Source organism: Balaenoptera ricei, chromosome 1, assembly GCF_028023285.1.
Source record: "Balaenoptera ricei isolate mBalRic1 chromosome 1, mBalRic1.hap2, whole genome shotgun sequence".
NCBI lineage: Eukaryota > Metazoa > Chordata > Mammalia > Artiodactyla > Balaenopteridae > Balaenoptera > Balaenoptera ricei.
Window position 1 is genome coordinate 32,668,371 of NC_082639.1, and position 17,140 is coordinate 32,685,510.

Sequence of the window (17,140 nt, forward strand, 5' to 3'; positions counted from 1 at the left end):
GCAAACAGTGATACTTGTACTTTTCTTTCCAATTTGGATGCCTTTTATTTCTTTTTCTTGCCTAATTGCTCTCACTAGGACTTCCAGTACTGTATTGAATAGAAGTGGTGAATGTGGATATCCTTCTTCCTGACCTTAAAGGAAAAGCTTTTAGTCTTTCACCATTGAGTATAATGTTACGGTTTTTCATTCATGGACTATATTATGTGGAGGTAATTTTCTTCTACTCCTAGTTTGTTGAGTGTTTGGTTTTGTTTTTTTTTTTAATCATGCATGAAAGGTTGTTGAATTTTTCAAACACTCTTTCTGCATCAGTGGAGGTGATCATGTGAGGTTTTTTCCCTTCATGCTCTTAATGTGGTGTAGTACACTAATTGATTTTTATATGCTTTACCATCCTTGCATTCCAGGAATAAATCCCACTTGGTCATAGTGTATAATCCATTTTAATATGCCATTGAATTCAGTTTGCTAGTATTTTGTTGATGATTTTTGTATCAGTCTTCATAAGGCATATGGATCTGTAGTTTTCTTTACTTGTAGTCTTTGTCTGGCTTTTGTATCAAGGTAATGCTGGCCTCATAGAATGAGTTAGGATGTAGTCCCTCTTCAGTTTTTTGGGAAGATTAACTGTTGATGCTGTTCTCATCCAAGCTCTCTTCCTTACTGTTATTGATAACTGAAATGAAGATACCATATGGGTGCTGTAAAAGAAACATGAAAATTTTTATTCAACCACAGTAGTAATGAAAGGATTATAAATTGAATAAACAAAATAATGTATTTCCCTTATCCAGTTGACCCTCAAAAAGTTGTATTTAGGTTGTAATGTACAATAATTATGACAGTTCCTCAATCTGTCACTATCTTACATAAATAATAGGAATGTAAATTGGAACAAATTTTCTGGTGCAGAATTTGGTACTATGTAAAGTCTTAAGAATTATGCATCCTTTGACCCAGCAATTCCATTTATAGAACATTGTCCTAAATATTATATATAATAATGCAGAGTTAGAAACCATCATGCCCAGAAACAGGGACTTGAGTAATAAACTGTGATACACACGTGAACTATAAAAATACTGATGTTGAAGAAAATTTTACAAGACAATGTATAGTTTGAGTCCATTAAAATACTGCTATTTACGCATTAAAAACCTCTCTAACTTAATATTACCTGTTAACAGTGGTCTACTTTTGGGTAGTGATAGTGTAGATTGTGGACATTTTAATTTTTACTTCTCTATTGATCTGTATTTTTTAAACAATAAAGGATATTAATTTTATGAAAAAACAGCAAAAGATATTTTTGAAAATGAAATGAAGTTAGAAAGCATAGTTAAATCCCATGACAGAATCACTATCTAAAAATAATCTTGGTAGGCTGGGATGATGAACTGAATCCAGGATAGATGAATAGGTAGGTAGATAGAGTAATAAGTCAGTCATATTTCTGGATTTTAAAAAAACAACTGTAACCAATATAGAAAGTGTGAGGTGGGGCCTAATAGCAACATATGTAAAAGACTTAAAAGTTGTAATTTACTCTAGCCACTTTCTGAATGTAAGCAGCCAGCTGTTCTCTTCCCATTCCATCTCACACCCAGCTTAGTCTCTTCTAGGAAAACCTCCCGTGCTTCCTCACCAACGAATGTAAAGTATTGTCACTGTTTGCCCTATCTGTTCTATTGGTCTTTTCTGACTTTGTTCAGGTTACTGTCTACTTGGAGTCCTGTTCCCCTCACTTTTGCATTTTCAAACTTGACGCGTACCTCAGAAATCCAGCTCAAGTGCTACCCCCTGCTGGAAGTCTATCTGTCATAGTGCAATCATATTTTACTCAAATTTATGTAGTTCTGGGAATTTCACGAGTTGAGAAATTAAAATCAATAAGATTTCTCGCTTTATGTGCAAAATTTGAAATAATGAAAATCCTCCTCTATTAAAAGTCATATAATTTCCTGTTGCCATAGGACGTGCAGCTTTAACAGGTACCAGATATTTTTTGTCATTTCTTTGTGAACCACCGGCATTCTGAACTGTGGAGTGTCAATCAGCACTATTGCTGGAAAACTTTCCCCAGAAGCAGTCACTTTAAATGGAAATTAAATGTTGTAAACTCTCAGGAAGAAGGCCAGATGATGACCATGATGCTACTTGCTGTAAAAGATTAAAGTTAACACCTGGTGGGGGAAGTAGAGTTTTTTTTTTTTTTAATTATTTATTTATTTATTTATTTATTTATGGCTGTGTTGGGTCTTCGTTTCTGTGCGAGGGCTTTCTCCAGTTGCGGCGAGCGGGGGCCACTCTTCATTGCGGTGCGCAGGCCTCTCACTGTCACGGCCTCTCTTGTTGCGGAGCACAGGCTCCAGACGCGCAGGCTCAGTAGTTGTGGCTCACGGGCTTAGTTGCTCCGCGGCATGTGGGATCTTCCCAGACCAGGGCTCGAACCCGTGTCCCCTGCATCGGCAGGCAGACTCTCAACCACTGCGCCACCAGGGAAGCCCGGAAGTAGAGTTTTAAAACACACCTAAAACAGTTGTGAAATTGTGCATTCTGAAAAGTCTTGTAGCAAAGTAATTAAGTGTGGGCTCTGGAGTCAGATGACCCTAGTTCAAATCCTAACATTTACTACCAGGTGTCTTTTGGAAAATAACTTAATCTCTCTGTGCTTTGGTTTCCCCATTTAAAAAATGAGCTGATGATAAATCACCTAGCTCATCAGGTTGTTGTATTAAATGTTCATAGCATGTAAAGCTCTTAGGAAGATACCTAGTGCATACTGTGTGCTCAAAAATATTAACTATGGTTATTCCACTGGAAAAATTAGTCTTGAACCATTTGAGTTTTAAATTGGAATGCATCCCTGCATAAAATATGACCATCATGAAGAAAAAAATTCTCCTTCCTTGATAGTTTCAGAGAATAGTCAGGATGCTACCAACCTCTTTGAAACCATGTAGTAAGGAATGTATGAAACCATGTAGTGAGGAATATAGATAGAATTGGGATAGGGAAGAGATTCTTTCCTTCAATGTAAACATAATAATACTTATTAAAGAAAATTTGGGAAGAATTTCAGAAAATTATAAAAATGGTAGAAAATTGTTTATAATCCTACTACTACTCCAGTGCTAATAACCATATTAGCTGAGTTCCTTCTAGTTTTTTTCCCTGTGCATTAATTTTTTGTGTGTACAAATACGTTATGACTACAACACATACACAGAACTGGAGGATATTTAGCCTAGAGAAGTAAACTGTTGTAGCATTCCAGGTGAGGGATGTTGGGGGCCTGGTCTAGGTCGCTGGCTGTAGAAATCAAAGCATAAGATCACAGACAAAGGTATTTCTGCAGTTGAATCAGCAAACTTCGGTGTGGTGGTTTCAAAGACAGGTTTTTTTAGCTCTGGCTCCTGAAAAGAAGCAGATGGAACATAGGAGGAAGAACATATTTGCTGGGGAAGATGTTTGTTTTCAACATGTTGAATTTTAGATTTGACTAGGACATCCAGATGGAAATGTCTAACAGGCATTTGAGGTATACAGCAAGGACTTGAGAGATAATCTGCCTGGGATATGAATGAGAGCACCCCAGTAAGAATGTTTAAAATAATCAAAAATGGTACCTGATTGGGCTAATTTATCTGACCTCTCAGTGTATTTAGTTCTTTAAGGACAGGATAAGAGTCTTCATCTCTAGTACCCAGCACAGTATTGCCACATAGTAAGCTTTTGTAGCGTAAATGAATTTACTGAAACAAAGAGAAGAGGCCATTAATTTGGTCTCTGAAGAATGCCAGTGAACTTGAGGGAGTCATAGTTATCATTTATTGCCCCTTTCTTATTCAATTTTGTTGGTGTCTAAAATTTAAATGTCTAAAAAAAATAAGAGACTTCCACTTTACTTTTCTGCTTCTGATGGAATTTTGTTTACATGAGGTACTTAAAATGTCATTTGGATGGCTATAATTCATTCATTTTAATCTTGCATTTTTTAAAAAGATGATAATGAAGATTGTTCCAGTGATTCTTCCAATGTCCAGAGTATGCTCATAGTGGACATGTTAAGGACACCTTAATGTGATTAACATGTAAGGGGGAAAAGATTTAGGAATATAAAAAATATATAAATCAGTATAGGGAAAAATGTAAACATAAATAGTCATGGGGTATTGAATCTTTGAAATTGTGTAACTTGTTGGGAGTCTTAATGGAATGTCTGTGTCAGAAGATACTAGATTGGTGGCAGGAGCTTCTGAGTGGGAAGGTGGACTGTGGAAAGAATAACCTCATCTGTATGTACTGTGCCCTTCTCTTTGCATACTTTAGCCAGTAGTGGGTTAATTTGCATGTGTGGTTTCAACTATCATGCTGTGTTGACTCATTCTGAAAGCTCCACGAGGATAGGCCCCCATCTCTTTCCCCCCAGTACCTAGCTCCTTACTAGAGTAGGCTATCAAAAAATATTTGTCAAGTGAATAGAATGATGAGTTTATTCAGTAAAATGGTAAATTTATTCAGTAAACATTTGATGAGACTTGAATGTCCTATCAAGATGGAAGGGGGTAGAAGAGTGTTAGGCCTGTAAAGATTGATAAGATAAATCTGACCTCAGGAGCATAAAATCTGGTACTGAATATAAATTTGTAAAGCCCTCTGGTTTTCAGATTAGCCAATGCAGACCGTAAGTAATTTGCTGACCTAAAACAATTTCTTTCTGACATAGATTTTTTTTTTTTTTTTTTTTTTTTAAATTTAACACAACACTTTATTTATTTATTTATTTATTTTTGGCTGTGCTGGGTCTTCGGTTCGCGCGAGGGCTTTCTCTAGTTGCGGCAAGCGGGGGCCACTCTTCATCGCGGTGCGGGGACCGCTCTTCATCGCGGTGCGCGGGCCTTTCACTATCGCGGCCCCTCCCGTTGCGGGGCACAGGCCCCAGACGCGCAGGCTCAGTAGTTGTGGCTCACGGGCCCAGCCGCTCCGCGGCATGTGGGATCTTCCCAGACCAGGGCTCGAACCCGTGTCCCCTGCATTAGCAGGCAGATAGATTCTCAACCACTGCGCCACCAGGGAAGCCCCTCTGACATAGATTTTAATAAATTTCTTAAGAGAGATTATGTGAAATGTTATTTACGTAACTGATAAGTACACGATTCTGTGTTCCTTCTCTTCACTGTTTTAGCTAGAAAGGATTGGTGTGGGGTCAGTTTTATGATCCTCTGTTATTATTGTTTTTTTCTTATTTTACTAAAATTTGGGATTTGATTAGATGGGGATATAATGCTTTTCTGAAAATAACAGAAAGAGCCCACTTCTCTAGAGTGACTGTGATAAAGCAGCAAGATACTGAATTGAAATGGGTGTACTAATATAGCTTAACTGGCTTGATCATTCAAGTATGCAAAGATCAGATAATCCAATGTGTTAGTTAAGAGAGCTTTTACTGTATATGGTATAATGGTTGATCATATATTTCCCTGTTAAGTTTGTTTGTTTGTTTGTTTTAAATAATCAAGACCAGTCAGTTCTTAATTATCAGAACAGATATAGGGACTGTTATTGTGAAAACTGCAGAAAAAACTGCAGAAGATCAGTGGACTCCTGCAGTGCCACCACAGTTATTTGTAGTTTGCTAAGCAGAAAAATCAGAAGACAGGAAGTTAGAAGAAATTATTATTGAAGTAGCCTTAACTCCCTAGCCCAGTTAGAATGTGTGTTCTAGGGGGGGAAAGTTGCACAATTCAAGTCTTAACCTAATGACATATATCAGTTAAGCATAAGCAAAACCTATTCAGTTGTTAGAGGAAAGAAATATATTAATAGTAGGGAGAGCAACTTTGTGGAACCTAGAAAGAGAGACCCCAAACAAGAATTTGGCAGATTTTCCACACTGTCCAGAGAGAACAGAAGCCAGCTTTCTGTCGTCATTTGAACACATGTAATTTATCAGGCTTTATTGTGGTTGTGTTTTCCTTTGTTTTAGATTTTAAACTCACCAGATAATCTCTTATATCAAAGTATGGGGAATGGGACCTCTTACATCAAAGTATGGGGAATGGGGACCCTAGGTGGTAATATGACTGCCCCCCATTGTAAACAAATAAACTGGCATTTGGCATGTATATTAGTTTTTGAAATAAACTTCATTAAAAATAAAAACCTCAACCTTTTATAAATTGGTAAGTATAAATTAAGCCTAATAAGTTCTACGTGTGTAGAAAAAAGAGCTGAGAGGGCTACACTCAGCAATAAGTCTCTTGTGTAAGTCAGGGATCATATTCTTATCCTTGTATACCCAGTGTATTGGCACATGGTTGGTGTTCAATTTAATGTTGTATTAATGAAACATTACTGAATTTCAGAGATGGTAACTCCAGACCTCTAGTGAGAACAGCTATAGGCGTTTTATGGCTTTATTCTTAGATTTATTCTCATGTCAAAAGAGCAGTTCTGCCTTTTCTTTAACTCAGCAGAAACAGTTCATTAAGTGATGAAAATAGAATCCTCTAAACAAACCAGAGCCTAAAAAGGCAAATAAAAGGTGTATGCATCTGTTAGACAAAAAGGAAGGGGTAGTGCATTTGAGAACAAAGATAGTCTTGTTTGTTTCATTGTCTTTATTTTTTTTTAAATAATTAAAACTCTAACTTTATTTTTTAGACCTTATTGCAATATGCAAGCAGCAAGAATGCATCAGAACATATTGTGTATCTTCTGGAGGTATATCGACTTGCCATCCAAAGCTTTGCCAGTGCTCGCCCGTATTTAACTACTGAATGCGAAGATGTCCTCTTAGTGCTTGGCAGATTAGTACTGTAAGTTTAAGAACTTAAATCCCTCTTAAAATTGAGTATTTTTGGTTGTAATGTTTGCCTGACTTCTCTTTACTATGGCATCACACTGTTCAAAGCAACATCAGGGTCATACCTTTGAATGAAATTTCCTTTGCTCTGAGCACTTTATATTCACATTTTCAGGAGATAAAGTATAAGTGAAGCTCCAGCCAAGCAACATAATCTTTAATTGCCTTGAGTCTCTTTTCCTACTCAGGCTTAGAATGATGCATTTTCTCTCTGTCCTTAGGAATAGATCAAGTGAAGTGACAAGAGTATCTGGAAGCTGTGGTGGTCTTTGAGGAACACTTTGGGGGGAAACACTGTGAAATTCTTCAATACAATTATATTATTTGAACTAAGAATTATACTAGCAGAAAATATCAGGGTACAGTATAAGATTACCACCCCAAGGGTCCATGATAATCTAGCTGCTATTTTAGTATTTGGCTGCCTAATAGCAGAGTTACACCTTTAATGTATTTATTTGCAAATTGAAAAAATACAACAGCTGTTAGTTTTCAGTTGTGGAATCACCTTGATTCAGTTTGCAGATTGTTTGGTGGGATAAATTCTAGTCTGGGTGGTCCATTTTATTTTTCTCTGGTCTTAACATGTTTTCCTTCCTATTTTCCCAAACCCCAAACCTCTAACTTTATACTTTTTTTTTGCAACATAAACATTCCTGGTTTTATAATCCCATTATTCCTCCTCTGAAGCCTCATAGTTTTTCTTTTTTCTCTTTTTTAAAGTTGAAAAGTTAATATAACAATGTTGAATGAAACTTTGAAGAGTGAAAAGCAAATTTAAAATGGTCTAAATAAATGTAAAATGTATATTCAGTATCACTGTCATACTGTACTTGATTATGACTATAACCACCGTTATATACTGACTTAGTTATTCATATTCTAGGAGTTGTTTTGAATTACTGCTTTCAGTGTCTGAAAGTGAACTGCCATGTGAAGCCTGGGTACTCTTCCTTCAGTCTTTACAGGTGAGTTGATGTGGCCTCAAAAAAGGTCTCTGTTTAGGTATTCAAGACACGTAGTTAATTTCTCCCAGCAAACTAAAATTGGAAACTTAGAACAAAAACAAATTCATTATATATTGGTAGTAAGTTCATGAAATGAGAAGGAGGCCTTCCAGATGAAGGGAGTGTGCTAAAAGTTGTTGTTTTTTTCCCTATCATTTGGTTTTGTTAGCCTTTACATAGCTTAGAAATCAACAAAAAAAGTTTTCATTCTTCAGAAACAAAGTTTTAGGCAGAATAAAGCTATTAAAAATGTAAAATTGTATATGTTTATAAGGTAGCAGTATTTGCTTCATTGATAGTACACTTATCTAGTAATTTCCCCCTAACACTTCAGGGACTTACAATGCTAAGTCTCTTAAACCGTCAAAATAGTCATCAGAGATTCTGTGCATGCATTTTTCTTACAGGAGAGCTACGTTGGCTCCTATATTGGCTTGATTATCAGAATTCTTAGATGAGCAGATCAGAAATTAGCAAGTTGGGGAGGGGAGGGTAAGGTAGGAGGAAAAACAATAGGAAGCAAATTTGCCTGTTACCAGTAGAGGTAGAAAAACTATTTAAAGAAAATAGACATAATAAGTAAATAGCTACCATTCATTTATTATCATTAATTATGTACCAAACAGTACTCTACATTGTTTTTACATTTTGTATCTTTTAATCAAATTGCAAACCTTATACCGTAGAGATCATTTGAATCTCCATTTATAAATGGGGAGACAGGCATAGAGAGGTGAATTAGCTTGCCCAAAGTTACACCTAGATTTATACCTAGAGCTTGCTTTGTTTGACTGCTTCCTCGAGGACACAAACTCCATAGTAGCCTGCACCTGTTTCATGAAGGCATACGTAAAGATTTGCATGTTAACAGACACACCTCGTTATCTGGAAATTTCTTTCCTCTAGGATAAAAAATCCAAAATGAAATGATACAATGTTAATCTTTAGATTTTCTGTTTGAGGAGAAGAATTCTTTGTCATGTTCTTGGCCTGATTTAATCCCTATAATGTCCTAACTCTTCACATATTCATACAGCTGCTGTTAAAATCATCTTTCATGCAGAGCATATTGATTTTGTCATTCGGCCTGCCAGTAATTTTGTCCTGGCATACGACATTCTAGAAGGGCAAGTGTACTTATTCTTATTAAGGCTGTTACTGTTATTATTAGTAGTATCCTTTGAAGAGAGAATACTCTCATATTTCTTCGTTCTTTTCTTAGATCGTATGCCTGAATAAAATATTTGCCTTCCCTCCGACCTGTGTAACTTTGCCCGGTATTTATCAGACATTTAGGATATATATATTCACATTTCTGAATATGTGTTTAATAAATGCAGTAGAGGTACAGATAAATACAAGACATGGTCCCTGTAGAAATCTGAAACATAAAACCTTGAGGTTTTCTTATTTTAGGTGATAAATGGATAAGGCAGCAGGTAGTTTTGAGGATACTTTTGGTAAGAGAATAGTTTTACAAGAGCAGGCCACAGAGAGCATTCTCAACCACTGTTTACAGCTTGTGTAACCCTTCCAGACCTTTTCTTTATGGATATAAAAATATGTTCTGAAATGAAATTTTAAATAAAGAAAAATGAGATCCTGTTTTTTTGCAACTTTTTTTAACTTAATGATTTTAACATGGACATGTATCTAGGATTGCATATGTAGCTCTCCCTTGATGACTGCCTGGGATTCTGTTATGTGGTTGCACCATAAATTATTTGGCCAAATCTCTTTGCTGTTTATTGTAAACAGTGCTAGAGTGAACATCTTGTGCTAGTATTTATGTATTGTAGATTTCAAGATAGTTTTACCTTAAAAAAGAAACAAATCTAAGTTTTTAAATTACTTTTAAAATTCCATCATAGTTTTTAAGGACTATTTAATGTTATTTTTTATTTTTTTAAAGTGCCTTCCTCCCTGCCTCCCTCCCTCCCTTCCTTCATTCCTTCCTTCTTCTCTCTTCATTCATTCATTCATTTATTCATTCATTGGCTGCACTGTGAGGCTTGTGGGATCTTACTTCCCTGACCAGGGATTGAACCCATGCCCCCTGCAGTGGAAACGCAGAGTCCTAACCACTGGACCACCAGAGATTCCCTAATGTTTTTAAAAGTAACTTTGCTATAATATATATATGTGTATGTGTATATATATGTAATAAAGGATTACACATCATTCTTACTCAGAATAAACTGTATTTTGAACAGATGAAAAATTAGAAAATTGTTTTTGTTTTTAACCCAAACAGTGGCTTTTTATTTTAGTTGCTATGTATCATGGGGGTGACAGTGTTCTGCTAAAGTGTAATGGTATAGGTCTGTTAGGTATTACAAATATGGTAACCAGACACAGCACATTCTGACATAGAATCTTCATCTTCACTGCAAAGTAAATGCCTGTTGTCCTAAGTTAAGTAAAAAGAAGCCTGAGGACAGGTCAAGCCATTTCAAGCCATTAAAGGAAAATTATAGCATTTAAATATTGCTGTTAGTTAACTGTTAATTGGAAATATCACTTTCTGTGTCAGTTTTATATTTTAAACCCTTTCTTAGCAGAAGATAACTCAGTATATGGTGTGTGTGTGTGTGTGTGTGTGCGTGCGTGTGTGTGTGTGTGTGTGTGTGCGCGCGTGCGTGTGTGTGTGTGTATTAAAACCCTGTCATTCTGACATGAAAATTAAGGGGAAAAAAGCGAACTTTATTTTTTATATTTCACTTAGGTGAATATAAGATTATAGTCTTAGGTCTGTGAACATTTTTAACCTATATTTTATTTTCCAAAGAAATACTGCTACCAGTGAAAGCTTATGTTCCTTGAGAATTTCAGCAGTCTAAACTAAGGGAAAACAAGTTAAAATTTTAGAATATGGAAACAACCAATAATCCTCACTAGTAATAAAGGACAGTGAGATATATGCTTAATCATTTATGTCACGTTAAACTTCTGACCCCTTACCTCCCCGCCCTTTGTGTTTATAAGTATTTTAAAGAATAAACTATTGGCAATTATATTTTGTTTGTTTTCTGAGGAGATAGAATGACAGCTAATAACTTACATTTCCATGACTTTTAGCTAGAGCCATCTATCATTTTTTTGTGTACTTTTTTTTTTTTTTTTTTTAATTTTTTGGCTGCGCAGCATGTGAGATCACAGTTCCCCCACCAGGGATTGAACCCACGCCCCCTGCATTGGAAGCACAGAGTCCCAACTGCTGGACCGCCAGGGAAGTCCCTGGAGCCATCTATCATTTTAAAAGTCCTTTTTTTTTTTTAAAGCGATCTTTCTCTGTTTCTTCCCAAGAGTTACCACTTTTTTTTTTTTAATTAATAGCTACTTTATTTATTTATTTATTTTTAGCTGTGTTGGGTCTTTGTTTCATGCGAGGACTTTCTCTAGTTGAGGCAAGCGTGGGCCACTCTTCATCGCGGTGCGTGGGCCTCTCACTATCGCGGCCCCTCCCGTTGCGGGGCACAGGCTCCAGACGCGCAGGCTCAGTAGTTGTGGCTTACGGGCCCAGTTGCTCCGTGGCATGTGGGATCTTCCCAGACCAGGGCTCGAACCCGTGTCCCCTGCATTAGCAGGCAGATTCTCAACCACTGCGCCACCAGGGAAACCCAAAAGTCCTTTGATAGAAGAATTTAAACAATTAAAAAGATATATAACAATAGATGTCATTAAGTCATACTTCTTTTAGAAGGAATAGGTTGCCTGTGTGAATACTGCAGAATCTTTTTAAAAGAAATCTGTGCCAGTGGCCTTAAAATGATTGAGTAATTCAAGGATGTAAATTAAATTGTGATAATTTTACCTAGGAGAATTCAGGAAAACATTTTAAAGGTACTCTTTAACTTAGTGAAAATGCCCTAGTTTCATTTTTTAAAAAGCAGCAACAGAATTTCACAAAACTTTGATAGTTTTTTTTCTGCTTATTTATTTTTAGGAAATCCAAGATATAGGTCTTTTCATAGACATTCAGATATATTGAAAGGGCAAAATGACTTTTTATATTGCCTGTTTTCTGGATATGCTTTTTTTTTTTTTAAGGAGTCACATGATGCATTATTGGAATTTGGGAATAATAACCTACAAATACTGGTTCATGTTACCAAGGAGGGGGTGTGGAAAAACCCTGTTCTTCTTAAAATTCTGTCTCAACAGCCAGTAGAAACAGAAGAAGGTAAGCTTAAAACTATACTGACTATTGAAGGAGGATTTAGTTCTAAGAGAATTAAAATTTTTTTCTGGGTTAAAATTTTGTGAATTTCACCTGTGTATCTATAGCCAATCATTCTCTTATCCTTTGAATAGTAAAAACTAACCATTAGCACTTAATGTTTTGCTTAAGGATTCTTAAATATTTATGTAGTGTTTTAAAAGTATCCCTTTATACTTGTTTTTAAATGTTGCATTGACTGACAATGTTTATACAGAGTTCCTGAGATAGAAATCAATAATCTGCTTCCAGTCCTTGGTATTTAGTAGAGCTTTGCTTATAATGATATTTTGTTTACTGGTTACTACAGCTGAGGATTATGAAAAAAAATTACTTCTTATTTTAAATTTATGAAACATTGGAATTTAGCATTTTTATAGAGATATGCAAAGAAAGAAAATTCTTACAAAGTTGTCAGTTTAAGTCCAGAAGATTTATGGATTTGAGTTGACATAGTTGACATTTGCATTTTAGACACACAAAATATCTCATTTTATATGTCCAACAATTATGATTTCATTTGCTTTAAGTTAGTGGAAAGTTAAAAAGGATCACGTTCTGTTTTAAGTATGTTTCTGGAATAAGAATGAGTTTCAGAACAGTTTTTATTTACACTTTAGATAGATCTTTTTTAAATTTTTATTTTATTTAAAAATTTTTTTAAAATTTATTTTTGGCTGCATTGGATCTTTGTTGCTGCACGCGGGCTTTCTCTAGTTGCGGCGAGCAGGGGCTACTCTTCGTTACGGTGCATGGGCTTCTCATTGTGGTGGCTTCTCTTGTTGCAGAGCATGGGCTCTAGGCGTGTGGGCTTCAGTAGTTGTGGCACGGAGGCTCAGCAGTTGTGGCTCGCGGGCTCTAGAGCGCAGGCTCAGTAGTTGTGGTGCACGGGCTTAGTTGCTCCACGGCATGTGGGATCTTCCCGGACCAGGGCTCGAACTCGTGTCCCCTGCATTGGGAGGTGGATTCTTAACCACTGTGCCACCAGGGAAGTCCCATTTTTGATAGATCTTTAGTTCAGGTCTCAGGACAGATCTTTTGAATGTTGATATCTTAAAATATTCCAGTTAGCTTATTCATTCACCAAGTTTGATAACCTATTGTATACATGCTGTTTGGGTTTTTCTGTATGGTCAGAAGATTGATAATAAGAGTGTTTAGATTTTCTCTTGGTCCCTTTCCTCTGGTAATTCTACTGCTTATCAGTTATACTGACAAGAAAAAAAAATGAATAAGGAGAATAGCTGTTAAATAGAAAATAGATTGATATTTATTGTTTTCTGTTGAGGTTCCCAGTAAATGGCATCCTTTTGTAAATGTAGGCAGGTGGAGGCTAAATTATTGCCTTTATTATTATTAAAAGTTGTTAGAGGACAGAGCCAAATAGTTGCAAAAGGATCCCAGAATTAGGCAGATCCCAGTCCAGATAAGGCTTCAGGAGTGAAGAATGCATGACCTTTGTAGATAGGCCCAAACCCCAGAGGGAAAAGATGGAGTTGCATTAAATGTCCCCAATTTATTTTCCCCAATGTACTAATCAAATATATCCCCCCCCACCCCAGGAGTTAACGGTACTCAATTTCTTTTCACATAGAAAAAATCAAGAAATGGGGAGAAGCACTGTTTACCTAATATCCCATGGTATCCTATATATTCAATAAAGATTAAGTAAGTACCCACTATCTATAAACTCTGAATGGGTATAGGTTACCTACATATGTAAGGAATTTTTCTGAGAACCACAGTATAAGTGGTGAGCAGCCTGTTGCCTGCTTACTTCTGCAACTGGCCCTTACTAATTTCAGGTCAACAGATTTAGAAAGCCTCCTTTATAGCTCCATTGTCCTTGCAGCCCAGATATCAACATATTTGATGCTAGAAAGCAGTGACTATCATTTCATTAATTGCCTTTTTTCAATAACATAGTAATCAGAAGCATAAAAGTACAAAGTGTTTAGCCTCCAAGTAACTCAGTATTGCTTTTTGGTTTAGTTTTTTGAATTAAAAAAAATAAGTGTATAAGATTTTTATTTTTCCTGCCACGAATTCTTGAATTTTGTAACCCCGTCCCCACCAAAAACCAGTTATTACTGAAGTATGTAATAAGTACCAGCTGTTGACACTTCTGCCTGGCATGATCAGCAGGGAAATGAGCAGGTCCTCCCACCCAGGTATCAAACGCCTTTCTACCCCAGGTCACCCCGGCAGCCTACCACAAAACATAGGGCTGGCAGGACCAAACCCAGCCCCACTGATGGTTCCTGACTTGAGCCCCAGTGCCCACAAACCACCCCTGGTTCCAATGGTGATGGCAGCAGCCCACAGCCCTAAAGACCTCAGGCCCATCAACCTTGGAGACCCCCCTTCCACTGTTCTAGAGTGGTTCCAACTAGAGGAAACCCAGAGCTACCATCTGGTATCTGCCAGTTTTTCCAGCTGACCTGTGCCCTACCCAGTTCCCTCCTCCCCTCCTTAATTCATGACATCAAAGCACTGGCTTTTCCCCATTTTCCTTGAGACTCAGGAGAGCCAAAGCAGCAGCAGCCTTTTGTTCTTTTTTTTCTCTCCCTTACCAAGGGTTGAAGGAAGAGATCCATCCTAATTGTTCAGAGGTACTAACTTCCTCCCCTAAATCAAGCTGAGAAGGAACCAGCCAGCTCTTAATTCTTCCTGGTTGTTTTTCTTTCCCACCCCAGTTCATTTTTTCCCTTCTACCACCTACCTCTGAAGCCATTTTATGAATTGTCATGTGCCACCTGAGCCTTCAGTAAAAACAAAAACACTCTTTTCTGTTAAAAAAGAAAAAAAAATTTTAGCTGGACCTTAAATGTTACCATTTTTTACATGTTGAAGTATATATGAGGTAAACTGTCATGATGTTTGCACCTTACTTTTAAGTGGCTGAGAAAAAGAAAAGCTAGATAAAGAAATATGGCAAAACAGTTCAGTTGTTGAATCTAGATGGAGGAGAGGGTATATGATTAAACTTTTTTTTTGTATTAAAATGTTTAGAAAAAATAATACACAGAAGGGATCACAGTTGGGAGTGAGACATCTTAGTGTACACTTCATTATGTCATTTTAAATATTGAAATGTATGGATGGATTTCCTTTTTAAAAATACAGTTAAGTATTGATTTTAACATAACTTAAAATGATTTTTAAAATGCAAGTTTGATCTGTGTGTTAAAAATTGATATAGTGGTTTAACTGTGGCTGTAATATGTTGAGTAAAATAGTTTTAACTCATAGAAATAATAGCTACGATTTATAGAGTGCCTACTCTGTGATGGGCACAGTATTAGTGCTTTCTATCTCCTGTAATCCATTAAGCAGGCAAGAGATTACACATGCCCAAGGCCGTGTAGTTAAAACTGTGGAGGCAGGATCTGAGCCCAGATGAGGAGATATCTAAAAGTTTTTGTTTGTTTGTTTGTTTGTTTTTTAAAGTCATGTTCCTTGCTTTATTTATTTATTTATTTATTTATTTATTTTGGCTGTGTTGGGTCTTCGTTTCTGTGTGAGGACTTTCTCCAGTTGCGGCAAGCGGGGGCCACTCTTCATCGCGGTGCGCGGGCCTCTCACTGTCGCGGACTCTCTTGTTGCGGAGCACAGGCTCCAGATGCGCAGACTCAGTAATTGTGGCTCACGGGCCTAGTTGCTCCGCGGCACGTGGGATCTTCCCAGACCAGGGCTTGAACCCGTGTCCCCTGCATTGGCAGGCAGATTCTCAACCACTGCGCCACCAAGGAAGCCCTAAAAGGTTTTGATTGATTAAAGTGATAACCATTGGTTGCTAAATACATGGTTTTATTAAACATCTGTAATATATAAAGCATTGTGCTTAGTGCTGTAGGGAATACAAAAGTTAACAAGGCATGGTATTTGTACACAAATTGCTGACAGTGTAATAAGGGGGATATCAGGGACAAATAATAGCAAGTAGTATTGAGCATTTACTCTGCCTGGCCCTGTGCTCAGTGTCTTACTTGCATTCTGGTATTTCGTTTATGATTCTTTCATCTCTTTGGGGTAGATATTACTAACCTTTTCATAGATGAAGAAACTTGAGGCTCAGACAGGTCTACTAATTTGTCCAAGGGCCTCACAGCTAGTATATGTGAGAGTCATGATTCAACCTCAGTTTTGTGATTCCACAACCTGAGATCTTAACCTTCATACACTCTAATCATTTATTATTGCACTTAAAGAGAAAACTAAGTGTGGTAAAAGTAGTAAAATGCTGTGGGAATTTAGAAGGGGGTGGGTTGTATAGATAACATGCCTGTTTTCAGGTGTGAGATTTGTGAAAATGCATACAACTTGGTAGAGCAGATAAATAGAGCATAATCTGATATTAACCAGTTCAGGATGTAGGGGACAGATGTGGCAGGAAATAATATGGAGGAACGAGGTTGGAGAGAATTTAAAAAATAATTGCTAGGACACAGTAACTAAGTTGATTTCCTTAGGAAAGGAGTTGGCAAGGAAGGATAATGCCAAAATTTCATTTCTTTATGATTGAGAGAATACCATTACTGAAAATAGAAGTAAGGAACGAGAAGCTATTTGAGATATGATTGTGAGTTCATTTTGTGGAATTTAGTGCTTGTGGGACTAAAATAGGGAAAAGTCCAAATGCAAATGATCTATTTTCTGTCCATGCCTTTTGACCTTGACTGTGTATTAGAGTATCTATGGAATTTAAAACCAAAACACACACACACACCCCCAAGGTCCAGGCTCTACCTGCTAAACCAAAATCTCCAGGGTTGGAGCTCTGGAATACAGACCTTTCTGAAGTGCCACAGGAAACGGGCACCTTCCACCTATAAGTGCTGGGAGTGTAAATTGGTACAATCTCTGGAGATTAATTTGGCAGTAATTTCATTTATAGGAATTTTTGCTATAGATACAGTCGTGCATGTGTGAAATGGCCTCTGTACAGGACTGTAAATTGTAGCATTATTGACAGTTGTCAAAGATTGGAAACAACTTGCAAGTGTATCAGGAGGGGATTGGTTAAATTAATTATATCCCTAC

At 36.9% G+C, this 17,140-nt stretch overlaps 1 protein-coding gene across 2 annotated transcripts in view; it reads left to right on the top strand.

The window, feature by feature from the left end:
- RLF (RLF zinc finger) overlaps positions 1–17,140 on the top strand; it is a 74,964-nt gene that overhangs the window by 18,463 nt on the left and 39,361 nt on the right. Inside the window, exons 2-4 of one of the 2 annotated variants that reach the window (XM_059919761.1) lie at positions 6,670–6,824; positions 7,758–7,839; positions 11,929–12,061. In XM_059919761.1, the coding sequence (XP_059775744.1) occupies positions 6,670–6,824; positions 7,758–7,839; positions 11,929–12,061 (370 nt within the window). Of the gene's footprint in view, positions 1–6,669; positions 6,825–7,757; positions 7,840–11,928; positions 12,062–17,140 lie in introns of those variants that run through there. The other variant, XM_059919768.1, reaches the window with a different exon arrangement.